Raw genomic sequence first — 15,175 nt, 5'->3', positions numbered from 1 at the left:
CCAATGTACAGTCCCCCCACCCCACCTACCCAACCTCCTCCAATGTACAGTTTCTTCGTCAAATGTATATACTCTCTTTTTTAGACTATTTTTGTATCACAAACAATACTGTATTTGTAAATCTGGTATGTCATAAATGTATAGATGTAGCAGTATTGTCTATCTGTATGTCATGTGCGTCATAAATGTTATGTTAAAATGGGGGACCCTGATGTAAACAAGATGAAAGTATTTCTCTGGTCTGCATCCCCTTAACAATTGTGTGTATTGAGCTGTACTGTATTGTACCCATTCTGCAATCTGTTAATAAAATGTTCAATCAATCAATCAATATTTAACAGATTGCAGAATGGGTACAATACAGTACGGCTCAATACACACAATTGTTAAGGGGATGCAGACCAGAGAAAGACGTTTGTCTTGTTTACATCATCAGGGTCCCCCATTTTCAATTCATAGTGACATTTATGACATTACACAACATCGACATCATGACATTTATGGCATAGGGACATACATGACATACTACAGGTATATAGTAATGTTACATTTGTGACATATATGATATGCAAATATACAGTAATGTTACCCATAGATCCTGACAGAGATTATATACATTATGATGGGGAGGAGACTGTACATTAGGAGGAGGGGGTGGTAGAAAAAATATACATACGGTGGGGAGAGAATATACGGTGGGGAGGAGACTGTCTACACAGATACACCCGTGTGATGTTGCTACGGAGTTAAGCTAATAAAAATACTCACAACCACAACAGGGGACTCACGTATTTGTACTGTGAAGTAACTGTTAACACGACAATGACAAATGTGTTGTTTCTGTTTTTCTTTTTGACATAGTTGCGGCACACGGAACAAGTTAACTCACCACTACAGCCCCCAGTAGCCTAGCCAGTCTCTTGAAACACCGCTATCTTCAAACTTCCATTCCTCTCGAAACTTTCTTTTGTTGGGTGGTGCCGCTCATCCTTTTCATCTGAGAAAACCGCTGTGGTTTTTCTTTTTAGTGGCCGGCTTACTCCTTCCATTTAACCGACGCTATTAAGCTAACGCTAGCTAATCGGTATAGCAGCGTTTTACAGTGCAAGCAGCTACTAAGCAGGTGGTGGCTGTGACGTCGGTAAACAAGGAGAGTTGATGCGCGAGGCTGCAAAAAAGGCGACTCGTAAAACCAAAACACACCGCAGTTTTAATTATTTTACATTACTATTTTGTTATCCTGCCATGTGGCGGACAGACCTCTCAGACGTCGCAAATGTCACTCGCCCAATAGCCTCCAGCTGCAACCGCGGAGCGAGCAGCGTAATCCTGTCTCTCGAGTCGCTGAGTGATGACTGCTTGGCGCGGCCGCGCCACGATAGAAAAAAAATTCCCCTTTTCATGATATATGGCGTCTCTGATTGGCTCAATTTTGTTTCAATCTGTATGAATCTACAAATCATATTATACCAAGGTAGCCAATTCCGTCAGACTGCAAATCAAATTGACGGATCTCCCAATCAAATTGACGGAAATCCGTCTGGAGACGGAACGCTTTAATGCTTGCTAAAATCAGTGTGCTGCTAACTGTGATCTGAATCCAGAGGATATCATAATATATATGATTGGTTATGACTGTTTGATGTGTTTTGCATGTCTATGAAACTTGTCATATGTGTAACTGTATGTTTCATCTCTGTATGTAACACTCTTGAACGGAACTGCCTTGGGATGCAAAATGAATTTCAGTGTAAACAGACAATAAAGTTGTACCATATCGTATGGTAAATAGGGCAGGCCATGCTGGACAAACATACCGGAACCGTGCATGACCAATACTACAACCAAGACCATACAGATAAGACAGACACCAGTGTCCTAACGGGCCAAAATACCTCAGGCTTCGAGTCTACGGGGGAGCCTGCCTCCTCGCCCTGTGAGCGAGGAGGAGAAGGTTGTGGAGCGAGAGAAAGAAAGAGAGAGAGTGTGAGAGAGAGAGAGAGAGAGAGAGAGACAGAGAGACAGAAGAAAAGAGAGAGAAGCAGTTAGCCAGGCGTGTTAAGATCACAGCAGGAGGAAGAAGGACAGAAGGACTGTTACGAGGAGAGCAGGGTCCGGGAGGAAAGAAGGGCATGTTAGATTTGAGGAGAAGAAACAGAGAGGAGGAGGAGACTGAAGAAACATAAAGAGCAGAGGGAGGGGGGAGCCTCGGATTCCATACAGAGATGTCTTGAGAGAGGAGTAGGAGATGGACATGGAGTAGGGTGGGGGGGGTGTAGGGGTTACTTTCTGAAAATAAAACCGGGATGAGGAGGAGCATTAGTCAGGAGTTCAGATGAGGGATTTTTTTTCAGCCTCCTGTAGTGCTGCAGGTGCAGGTATTCTGAACTTTGACCTCCAACAGAACTACTGGCGCCCATTACTCGCTGGAGAATTTTTTTGATTCACCTTAAGCCAGTGAAATCCTATTTCCTGGTGTGCAATATTGCGGTGTTCATTGTTGTTTCCATGGATACGAGTGACTATATATGGCTGCTAAGACGCAGTGAAGTGAAATCATTTCACTTTTTCATCCCATTTTCAGTTCGTATTTGTAAATTAGACTCAAAAGGATAAGAGGGATCAAATAATAGAAGTAGTCTAAAAGTATAAATAATACCAATAGTACAAGACTTCCTCTTGTGAAACATCATCCAACTCTCTCTGTAGGAGTGTGCTATGTGTGTGTGTATTGGAGACGGGGGGTGTCCTCTCTTTTTCGCCTTGTACCTTGAGATCCATGATCCTGGAGGGAGTGGTCTTCCTGCTCCGCTCCTGGTCCTGGTCCTCGTCCTGGTCTTGATGCTGGTCCAGCTCCTGGTCCGCGTAGTCCTCCGGGTCCTGGTCGTGGTAGTGGTACTGGTCGTGGTCTAGGTCCAGGCTGCCCTCTTGGTCCAAGTCTTCTCTGGACATGAACTGGGTGCGTTCACTGGAGCTGCGCTGTGACAACTGGTCCATGCTGTCTCCTAGAGCCGAGGCTGCATTGAGAGGGAGAGGTGAGACATGGAGACGCCTGAATTACAAGGGTCGACATTCAGATATACAGGGAAAGATACTCGAGATTCTATACAGCTTCAAAATGTTTGGAATTGAGAAAATAATCGCATGTCTAATCAGTGGTGGAAGAAGTAGTAGTATACAAACAAGTTAAAGTAGAAATACGATGACAGCATAGTACGCCGGTAAAAGTAATAGCCTTCTTAGCAAAATTCCATTTAAGAAAAATTTGGAAAGTATTCGATATTCAATTAGTATCAGTAAAAGTACACCTCAAAGTAACTGGTCTCAGATAAATGTAGTGGAGTAAAAAAATAAAAATAAAAATAAAAAAAGAGTAGCAGATTTACTATAAAGTATTAAGTTCCCTACAATGGAAATACGCAGATGAAGTACCTTGAGATTGTACTCCCAAGTACTCTGTTACCTTTCGCCCCTGAGCATAATTCATCATGAGTAAAACCTCTGACCGCGCATCTTGTTTAGAGTTGGCACAGTAACATCGCTCGAGTCAGCAGAGCGCTCACCTCCGTCCACGCTGCGCGGCAGCAGGTACCTCTTGCTGACTGAGCGGTCAAAGTGCGGGGCGGGCCGGTCGATCAGAGCGCTGGCCTGACGGGTCTGGGCCTGGGTACGCCCACTGTAGCGGAACTTGGAACCAATGACCAAGAAGCCCTTGGGAGGCGGCTCCGGTGAGACCAACCTATAGGGGGGGGGGGCTCAGTTTAGGTAAAATGGCTGCAACTACGGTATCCTGTAGAAGTATATAGATACTGTAACCCCCATTACTATGTTTCACGACACAGATAACACTACTTGACTGTAGCATTGCATTTATGAAGAGGTAAACGCCGTTATAGATTCAACTCATGAACCCATAGTGTAATAATGAGTGTCAGTTGAACTCTGCTATGACACATACAGTATTAGCTGTGCACAATGGAACATGGAGTGTGCTGTGCTTAGTGTGCAGAAAATAAATAAATGAATAAAAACTGTGTGTGTGCGTGTGTGTTTGCTTGTGCTTGTGTGTGCATGCTGGCATGAGTATGCATTGGGTCCTACCTGAAGAAGGTGTGGTGCTCAATGCAGACCTTCCACAGGCGTTTAGAGGCCCGGTGGTTGGGCAGCTTGAAGCCAATGGTGCTCTCAAACTGTTCATACTGAGAGGGAGTGAGGGGCGGGGGGGGGGGGGGGTGGTGGTGGTGGAGGAGGAGAAAAGAACAGTGAAGTGAGGTGATGGAGGAGGGTGGTGGTGATGGGTTGAAGTGTTTACTCTCAGAGGTAATGGAAACATCTATTTTGATTCCACAGGGCAGACGTTCTTCTCTAATTGACAAATCAAATTAACAATCTGAGTCATCTCTTATGGTCAAGTGTCAGGACTGAATGCCTTTCTCTAATTCAAAGACGAGAGTACTTCAATCAAGTTCAAAGAAACTTTTGTCTCGTACAACTAGACTACGCCCCCGGGCATGTTGAATGAAACATCTTTCAAAAACATTGATTGCACTTGTTGAGGAATTTCCAATCGGTGGTTGACTTACAGTAAGGGCCTAGATCAGAGGAACAAATAACAGGGCCTGACTAACAACCGTAAAAGATGCAACTGTCTGATTAGCATTGTGTGTACAAAACACTTTGTAGGCCGTTTTGAAGGACAGGGAACAGAGGGGAAAAACACCAATGCATAATCACTTTAGGAGTTTAAACCCAGAGCAGGAATAATGAGCCGCCCAACACTAGCAAGTGAAATCCTTGATGAAAGCAAATCTTTTGCTCTCAACCAACCACGCTTTGAAGTCGGCACAGAGGAAGACAGTCCTTTAGAAGTACAAAAACATAACCCATCAGCCTAATCTTTAATAATAGTATCCCACATAGATATAAATAGCACTGAGAAGGATACACGTCCTCGTCATCTCTCACCGTCCGGCTCGCTGTGCAGACCAAGACAATATTCATATTTACAGAGTAAAATTATGTATTTTATGCTGTTTGGATCAGGCCATGACATGCCAATCACTTAATTTCAACTACCGGTACTGTGAAGTTGTAAAATAAAGAAATAATAATGTTGGCTTTGAACCAATATCATGCTTTATTGCCATTGTCTACATTTTGAAAGGATGGCCGTCAAGGACGTGTCATGGGGATTTGTGGAGTGACAACGTTTGGTCTACTCTGTCAAACAAGACACATGGTTAAAGATGATGATGGTGTATAGAACCTTTCAATGAACATTGTTGTTCCAGTTGTATATCTAGACTACGACATTCAAAACACAAAAACAGCTGATGTAACGGTAGACTTAAACTCCACTCAAACATGTTTTTTCTACAGTTAACTCCTCCGACCGACAGATAGTTATTCGTGCAGAACTTGTCACCAGAGTGCCCTTTTCACATTCGTATTAAGAGAAAGTTAACTGGCTTGGGGAAAGACGTGAGGTGGGGAAGGGGAGTGTTCATATATCCTTGCATTCTCAATGAGGGCAAAGGTGTAGGGATGGTGGCTTTTTCAGTAGTTTGTATTGGAAAATCTTTGGTGGAAAAACCATACCAAACAATATAAAAAAATTACAAAATTATTCAATATACAAATTTTTTGTTAAAACACGTACAGTGTGGGAGGATCTTTAAGTCCTGAATTTCAGTATATTGGTAACTACTTAATTTATACCAGTGGTTCTCAACTGGTGGCCCATTTTGAGTAGGTCGCGGATGTGTCAAAAAATAATAATAATAATAATAATATTAAAAAAAAATCTGATGCTGCGCTTTTATTTTGAAGGACATACGTTTCCCATGACGCAGCGTGAGTGCAGTAGCCGTTTGCTGCCAGCGTTGTCATGACAGTAACACTAACGTCGTCACATCAGTTAGCGCTCATTGATTAGATTACAGTGGTTCTCAACCTTTTTACACCAAGTACCACTTGAGAGCGTAGCTGGCTCTCCAAGTACCACCATATGACCGACGTTAAAATACAGTCTAACTCTATTCAGCTATGCACAGTTCACGCAGGAGGCAAATGTATTCCTAATAACATTATTTATTGTTAACTTTTGTCAGACACAGCCACAATGTACGAAAGGGGTACTAGAACTAGCAAACTCTTCCACACAATTCTCATACAATGCAAGGGGCATTGAGAACATACATACAACTAACTAACATTCTCACATAGCAAGTGAGAACAACTGAAAATAACAACTGTATTTCAGCAAATGTACTTCATTCAAACACTCTCTCTGAATGAACACTCCATCTCTCTCACTCTCTCCCTTTCTCTCTCACACACTCTCCCTCTCTCACACACACTCTCTCCCTCTGACACACACTCTCTCCCTCTCACACTCTCTCCCTATGTCTCTCTCACACATGCAAAGTGTAACAGGCGAGGGATAATACAGTTCAAACAAATAAGTGTCTGTTTCTCTGTCTGTCTGTCAGATTCTCTCTCTCTCCCCCACTGTGTCTCTCCCTCTCCATCGCTCTCTCCTTCTCTCTTTATCTCTCCCTCTATCTCCTTCCCTTTCTCTCTCTCCTTCGCTCCCCCTCTCTCTCCCCCTCACTCTGACACACACACACACACACACACACACACACACTCGTTTTGCGCGGGCTGATCCATAGTGGGCGACTGCCTGCGGTATTTTTATTGTTTGCGGGTAATTTGCGGCCGGGTTAGTTAAAATAAAAATGTAATTAGCATGATATCGCCGATATCCTGCATGAAATCCCGACTCTTTCCAGAGGGATCTTCTTCCAATCAAATAAAGTCTAATCCGACAGCAGTAACAGCATAATGATGAATGAATAGTGATGTGGATGTAAATCAACAAAACACTTGTAGGCTGTGGGTGTAAAGCAGGATTGAATCGTGGACTTGCGCTTATTCAGTGCATCACGTTTTCTTGTGAAGAAATCTTCTGGTTAAAAAAATATTCTCCTCCATTATTCTCTTTTGAATATCGTCAACATTAGCTAATTGTGCACGCGCCACAGGTACTAGTGTCCGTCAGAAACAACGTCAGACTCAGAAACAAACATTTATTTTGTTTCTAAATCTAAAAACAACCAAATAAATTTACAACTTATTTTAAAACCAAATTTCAATTATCTCAAGCTTATTTTCATTCGTTGTAGTATTAGTATTTTGTTTTTATAAAAAAAAAATTAAAACATTGAGATTCCAGGGAGTACCACCAGCAGGGGGCCCAAGTACCACTAGTGGTATGCGTACCACAGCATTTGTAAACATGGGGAAACGCAAATACGACACAGACTACATTAAATAATGGGTATTCTCTTACATCGAGGACAAACGAGAGGGACCAAAACCTCAGTGTGTTGTGTGCAGTGAAGTGCTAGCACATGAAAGCATGAAGCCATCAAAAATTCATATTCTTCATAATACAATGCTGTTCAGTATCCCCTGATAGGATCTCCAGTTCAACAGTTCATATCCCCTGAACTCTGCTACAGTTCAATTTAGATTCTTGAAACTTGATGAGCATCACCAGTTTACATTTGTTTAAAAGGCATATATGCCTGTAATTCAAGATAAATCTGCCTTCTGTAGTTCTCTGTAGCTCACTTGGTAAAACATGGCACTAACAATGGTGAGGTTGTGGGTTCGATCCCATGGGACTACATATACTGAAAATCTATGTATATTTATGCTATGGATAAAAGCGTCTGCTAAGAAGCATATATATATTATTTTTTTCATTGGGTTTTTAGCCCTAGTTGCACTTTTGTTGCACTTTTGTTTGTTTATTTCATGTTTTTAACAATGCATGAAGGATTGTGTATTACTGCACAATTTCTTTGTGAAATAAATCAAAGTGGTTAAAAAGTTTGGGTCGCGACTTAATGCCTAAGGAAAGATGTGGGTCCTGAGGCTAAACCAGTTGAGAACCACTGATTTATAGTACCTTACTGCACAGCTTCATCGCTCCTATAAATAAAGCCAAATATAAATGTATTATAAAAGATTATGAATGATCTTCCCTAAAAAGAACAACCCAGAACAAGATTGCAGCAGTCAAACAATATAATATATAATATAAACTCTCAACAAACTCCAGGGTCTGTAGCACCCATTTCAACCATACTCTCACCTACTGTATCATACCAGATGTTTCCAAGGACCAGCATAAGTCGTGCATAGGTACATAATTGTTCTGTGATTGTTTGAAACATTGAAATGGTCCTATCTACCTCTCCTGGTCGGATCTTGATGTAGAAGTTGCTCCTTTTGTAGGAGATCTTGAGGATCTTGGGCCAGGCGAAACGGTTGATCCTCAGACGGTCTCGGTAGACAAGCAGTCCGTTGGCGCTGACGCCCAGCATGATGTCAATGCCCTCTGAATCCTGAACAAGCCAAGGACATAAGAGCAGCAGAAGAGGTTAGAAGACATGGACTCTGAACAGGTCTGTGGTCAGTAGGTAGTGTAGATAGTTAGAACTTTGGGAACACATTGTCCCCGGCGGTATCGGTGTACCTTGGCGTGATGCAGGTCCACGCCGTACATGGAGAGCTTCTTGGCGTTTTCTAGGAAGTTCACCTCTGCGTCTGCTGGAGTCATGCCCCTATGGTAGATTGTTTGCGACATTCCATTATTCTTTTCTTGGTCATTTTCGTCAACAGAGCCTATATTTACCACTGTAACATTCAATGTCATTGAAATCCTAGATGTTTCTACATTCCATTCGTTTTTTGTTGGGGGGTTTTCTCCAAAGGAAAAGACACTCAGCAATACAATAAAATAAAACAATCATGCTCCCAGGCAAAGCAGAGAGAATGACTAACTACCGGTAATTAGTATACAGCGGCAGCTGTATGTAAGTGAGGTTGGGTAGCGATACATTCCATACAGAATACAACCATGAAAAAAGTCGTCACTATAATGAGCCACAGAGATCCTCATGTAACCACAGCAATCAGATTACAAATATTTATGAAAAATATGGTGCTTATAGGATTGTTCAGCGGCATGCTTGAAAGGGTCTCAGAGCCGTAGAGCAGGACAGTCTTCACATTGGTATTGAAAATCTGTAGCTTGGTGTTGTTGGAGAGTTGCTTGGACAACCAGATTGGTCTGAGTATCCTGAATGCTACCTGTGCTTTGCTGATTCGTGCCTCTATGTCCCTGTCTGCTCCTCCATCCCTGCTGATGTTACTCCCTAGGTAGGTGAAGTGCTCCACGTCCTCTATGGCCTCTCCCCTCAGTGTGATTGGATCATGTGTTTTTTTATTTAACCTCATGGTCTTGGTTTTTCCGGTGTTGATCTTGAGTCCAAGCTGGTCACTGTTAGTCTGTAACCTATCCGTCTTCTCTAGACTACTGAGTGTTTGTCAACAAATGCCTGTGCTACATCCTCAAGCTGTGGTGGCCCATCAAAACCACAAATGAAGAGCTGTGGAGGATAACCAACCAGGACAGCATAGCTACCACCATCAAAAGGAGAAAGTGGAACTGGATAGGGTGATACCCTTAGGAAGGACTCAAACAACATCACTAGACAGGCCTTGGACTACAACCCGCAGGGAAGAGAAAAGCCGGTAGGCCGAGAAACACCTGGAGACGTTCCACACTCCAAGACCAAGGTGTTTGAAAAACTGATCACTGATCATCTCAATAACAGCTCCTTCCCACTGCACCCAATGCAATTTGGATTCAGGGCTAACCATTCAACAGAAACAGCAACATGCTTATTTTTAGATTACATTTTTTTTTTTTGATTTTATTAGGGATCCCCATTAGCTGGTGCGATAGCAACCAGCTAGTCTTCCTGGGGTCCACACACAAAAAAACATACAAAAACAATCACTATTGCAAAAACAAAATTATTAAAAGTCAGTACACACAATGCATAATGAACCTACTGTAACAATTAAGATAGCTAAAATTACATTAGTGTAAAACAAAAACAAAAAATTACTTGTTAAAAACAATTTAAAAACAATTTAAGATTCTTTTTAAAAGTGAATCTACTGTAAATGCAGCAGAGGTTCCGAGGCAGGCCATTCCAAAGAGTTAATGCTCTAAAAATAAAAGATCTCCCCAAAGCGCTGGTTCTAAGACCTGGCAATTCAAGCTGCCCACTACTGGAACCTCTAGTCACTAGTGTAATGCTCGTGCACAGTATTACCAAAAACAATCTGATTATGTATAAAAACAGGAGTTTTACTGCTCATGACCAACTTGAACAGCACAAGTATAATTTTTTTGCAAAATGGGTATATTCTGTTTGGTTTTACACAATATGTCTATCGGTGTGTTGTGTGTGTGTAGGGGCAGGTATATATAAGATTTTTTCTTCTTCCTGTTCCTTTCGGCCATGGTATTTGGTGAATTATATGAATATGTACTGTTGGACTGTGGTAATTCCATGTACGAATAAATAAATGATGATGATGATGATATTAAAAGACAATCTATTTTCAACGTTAAGCCAAGAGAGGCGGGCATGCATACGGCTCACATTAGATTAGACCTTAGTGAGCAGCCCAGTACCAACAGTGCTGCCCTGTTCTGGACCACCTGGAGCTTCCTGAGGTCACCACTGGCAGCAGATGACCACATCGCAGAGCAATAGTCAAGATGACATAAAACTAAACTTTGCACTATCTTACATAAAAGGGGACGGGCAACAAAAGAAGCATATTTCCTGGAAATACCAATTGCTCTTCCCATTTTTAAAACAATATAATTAATATGCTGAGACCAAGACAGAGTGCAATCCAGCATCACTCCAAGGAGTTTAGTACTTTCAACTTGTTGAACTGCTGAATTACACAAGTTTAAATGAAGCTTTGGATTTGTAGATAACCTGTGCCTTGTTCCCAGCACAATACATTTAGTCTTGGAGATATTAAGGACAAGTCTATTACATACTACCCAGTCATGCACAACTTTAAGTTCTCTACTCAAAACTTCATTAAGTACATTGCATGATGGTGCAGCGTAATACAATGTTGAATCATCTGCATAAAGAACTGTTGTAGCACATTTGGTAGCCCAAGATAGGTAATTCAAATCATTAGTAAATACAGAGAAGAGCAAAGGTCCTAGGCATCTTCCTTGCGGCACGCCACACTCTAGACCTCTGCTACTGGACAGAGAGAGTCAAGGCTTCAATGGACAGGGGTGGGGTTGTGGGGGTTGTGTTCCTTGATCTAAGGAAAGCTTTTGACACTGTTAACCATACTATTCTACTCCAAAAGCTGGTCAATTTCAACTTCTCCATAGAGTTCCTCAACCTCTTCAAATCATACCTTTCATTCCGTTCCCAAGTTGTCAAAATTGAAAATAAATAAATAATAAATAAATCTACTGCCATCTGTATGTCAACTGGTGTCCCGCAGGGCTCTGTCTTGGGTCCAATCCTGTTCAGCATGTACATTAACGATTTGCCTTCTGTGTGTGGCCAATGTGATGTACTGATGTATGCTGATGATACAGTGATCTTTACACACGGTAAAACCACAGAAGAGGTTGCAACAAAATTGTCTAATGTCATGGTGAATGTCACATCTTGGCTTAAGAACAGCTGATTACAATTGAATGTCTCTAAGACTGTCTGTATGTTCTTCTCCAAGGGCCACAGCGAAGTTGCAGAGCAGGATATCTTCATCTCCGGTCAGAAATTACAGGTAGTATCAGAATATAAGTATTTAGGATTACACAGACCCAAACCTTAGCTTCAAAAATCACATAAAAAGTCTGCAATAAGGTAAAGTTCAGCCTATCAAACTTCAGGTACATAAGAAACTTCCTTTCAACCGAGGCAGCAAAGCTATATTTTCATTCAATGGTTCTTTCCCACATCACATACTGTTTGATAACCTGGTCCAATTCACATTCCACCATTCTGAAACCACTTCAATCACTTTACAAACAAGCAATACAAATTCTAGACAAGAAACCATTCAGGTACCATCATTGTCACATTCTAAAAAAATATAATCTACTCAGTTGGGAAAACCTGACGCTATATCAAAACGTCTGTCTAGTTTTTAAAATAAAGTGTGGATTGGCTCCTCCTCCTTTGCTCATACAGAGCATCCCACCAATGGAACTCAATTCCTCAAACAATTAGAGTGTCCACATCATACCATTCATACCATTCAAGTGCAGGGTTAGGGAATGGCTCATTGAAAACCAGAACTGTCAACACTGAAGTGTCTGTGTGTGTGTGGATATGGTGCGTCTGTCTATGTCTGGGTCTCTTAATATGTCATGATGTGCTCTGTCCTTGTGTCCATGACTGTATTGTGACCTGTATCCCTACTATGTCTATGTGCTTTTGTTGTGTTTTTATTCTAATGTTATTTATCTTGATTTTATTCTGTTTTTATTGCTAACCCTTTTTTTACACAGGATTTTAGCCTGTACCTTCTGGCAGGGGGACTGCCAATGGAAATTAGCCTTTTGGCTAAAATTGGGTGCATTTACATTTGTAAAATGTTTTATTAATGTACACTGTCCCCCTTGAACAAATAAAGTAAACCTAAACCTAATGAACAGAGTGAGCTGGCAAGAAGCAAAGGCCCTGGCCCAGAAGAGAGAGATGGAGAGCTCTGGTGGACGCCCTATGCCCCCGAACAGGGTAAAGAGGATTAAGTCAAGTAAGTCATGCTTGAAAGGGAAAAGGCGCTCTATTGGTGAGACCAGACCACAGACTATAATATCATATAATAATAAATCTGCACATATATGAATCTGAATCTGTAGCCCAAGATAATAACGACAATCAAAGCGAACCCCTTCTAGGCTGGTGACCACTGACCTGTAGTTGTGGTGCAGTTCCACCACCCTCTCCTCCAGCTCGTGAGTCTGGTTGGGAGCGAAGCGGAAGTCGCTGACGTAGTCGGGGCCGTGCTCATCCACCTCGTAGTCCCCGAGCTCGGCCTGGACGGTGTAGGAGCCCAGCAGGGCGTGGGTGACGAAGGAGCAGGGCAGGCGGCTCGACAAGATGTCATCCCTCAGCTGGAGGCACAGGTAGTACCTGCAGACAGGCGGCAGATGGTGAAGTATCAAAAGCGTGAAGGAGCAATAGCTGCAACCGCAAATCTGTGTGGCCCGACGGACTGACTGACAGAGTGACCTATAGAGCTGGTGATTGAAGCAAATAAAAGGCTGGGCTATTCATTGAGATGTTAGGGTATACTTTACTTTGAGAGAAAAAAGGTCAAGATAGAATGATAGAATACTACAGAAGTTCTCTGTTCAAAATGTTAATGAAATAGCCCCTCCACTCACTTAAATTCTTTTTTTTAATAGTCAACTCCTCTTGGGGGCTTGACTGATTATACAAATAGTTATTTGTGCAGAACTTGTCACCAGAGTGCCTTTTTCACAATCTTCTCCTGGAGAGGGAGATTTTATCTGTACAGTACTTCGCTGAATTCATAATACAGTATATACAGATGATGACATACCGAGGTACGGGTACACTTTGTGTGGAGGTCTTAAGAGACACATATCCAGTTGTATTGTTTTGCTAGTCCATTATTATGCTCTCAGCACTTGGATTCAGTCCTACCTACCTGGTGATGTCTTCAATGAGTACGGAGGGGTCTGGTGGGTAAAACTTGACAGAAAACCCAAAGCTCCAGGGACCGACTGTAGAAAAAACAAGACAAGATGCAGTTAAATGATAAGTCTGTCTATTTTCTAAATTAGACCCCATTTGATTATTTGGCATCATTCTGTACCAATCAATTATGCCATTCATTCCAATATGACAACTATTGTGCAATATAATGTTAGAATGTTACCCTAAATATGTTCTTTCAGAGTTGTTTCAGGCTCAAAAGGACATTAGACTGTTGAACTGCAGTCAACATGAGTGCCCCAAAAACACAACTCAGTGGTCCAGTTGATGAATTGAACAGTATGATGCCACATGATAGGAGAATTGGGTAAAATGTTTGTCAATATCCTTTAATGGTGTTTTGGTTTTGTGTGTGGGCTGGTTGGATTGTGTGTGTCTGTGTCTAGGTGTGTGTGTGTGTGTGTGTGTGTGTGTGTGTGTGTGTGTGTGTGTGTGTGTGTGTGTGTGTGTGTGTGTGTGTGTGTGTGTGTGTGTAAAGGCAACCGCACTTACCCCGAATTTGCTTCTTAATCTCTTTTGAGGGATCCAACCAATTCTGGTAAAAACAAGAGAAAATCCCTTTTAAGTAAATCTGCCTTAGCAATACCTTTCAGTACTGCACCGGGTACACTCCCCCCACTCAAAGACAATATATTCACACTGCAAGACAGGGATAGGCAGTGATTCTATGAAACAGTGCCTTAATGTTGGGGTTGTAAATGCCAGTCAGACCCTGCTCGCTTGGCTTAATGTCACTGGAGCCTTCAGAGAGAAGCTTTCACCAGTTCCTGTAAACCCCTGTGCGTCACCTTTAAAAGGCCAATCAGTTCTAATCACATTCCAAAGAGAAAAGGCCCTCTGTGCCACACTCCTGTGCCACACTCATGAGTGGACCACACACCGGCTATGAGTGGACCACACCGGCTATGAGTGGACCACACCGGCTATGAGTGGACCACACCCGCTATGAGTGGACCACACCCGCTATGAGTGGACCACAGCCGCTATGAGTGGACCACACCGGCTATGAGTGGACCACAGCCGCTATGAGAGGACCACACCGGCTATGAGTGGACCACACCAGCTATGAGAGGACCACACCCGCTATGAGTGGACCACACCGGCTATGAGTGGACCACACCAGCTATGAGTGGACCACACCGGCTATGAGTGGACCACACCAGCTATGAGAGGACCACACCCGCTATGAGTGGACCACAGCCGCTATGAGTGGACCTCACCAGCTATGAGTGGACCACACACCGGCTATGAGTGGACCACAGCCGCTATGAGTGGACCACACAGCCGCTATGAGTGGACCACAGCCGCTATGAGTGGACCACACCGGCTATGAGTGGACCACACACCGGCTATGACTGGACCACACACCCGCTATGACTGGACCACACACCCGCTATGAGTGGACCAAACACCCGCTATGTGTGGACCACACACCCGCTATGAGTGGACCACACCCCTGCTATGAGTGGACCAAACACCCGCTATGTGTGGACCACACACCCGCTATG

General features: G+C 42.7%; 1 protein-coding gene across 1 annotated transcript in view; it reads right to left on the bottom strand.

The window, feature by feature from the left end:
- The window catches only part of LOC311244057 (band 4.1-like protein 1), a gene marked incomplete at both ends in the record, with an annotated part of 103,903 nt that overhangs the window by 41,653 nt on the left and 47,075 nt on the right, over window positions 1–15,175 (bottom strand). The window contains 9 exons of the mRNA XM_084333467.1: window positions 1,896–1,934; window positions 2,770–3,017; window positions 3,564–3,739; window positions 4,102–4,199; window positions 8,265–8,417; window positions 8,549–8,636; window positions 12,840–13,058; window positions 13,600–13,675; window positions 14,160–14,202. Coding sequence (XP_084189593.1) covers window positions 1,896–1,934; window positions 2,770–3,017; window positions 3,564–3,739; window positions 4,102–4,199; window positions 8,265–8,417; window positions 8,549–8,636; window positions 12,840–13,058; window positions 13,600–13,675; window positions 14,160–14,202 — 1,140 coding nt within the window. The remainder of the gene's footprint in view (window positions 1–1,895; window positions 1,935–2,769; window positions 3,018–3,563; window positions 3,740–4,101; window positions 4,200–8,264; window positions 8,418–8,548; window positions 8,637–12,839; window positions 13,059–13,599; window positions 13,676–14,159; window positions 14,203–15,175) is intronic.

This window comes from Notolepis coatsorum (genome assembly GCF_963971535.1).
Source record: "Notolepis coatsorum genome assembly, chromosome: 17".
In the NCBI taxonomy this organism is placed as follows: domain Eukaryota; kingdom Metazoa; phylum Chordata; class Actinopteri; order Aulopiformes; family Paralepididae; genus Notolepis; species Notolepis coatsorum.
Note: the sequence above shows the minus strand (reverse complement) of the source record. Positions and strands in the feature narration are given on the sequence as shown.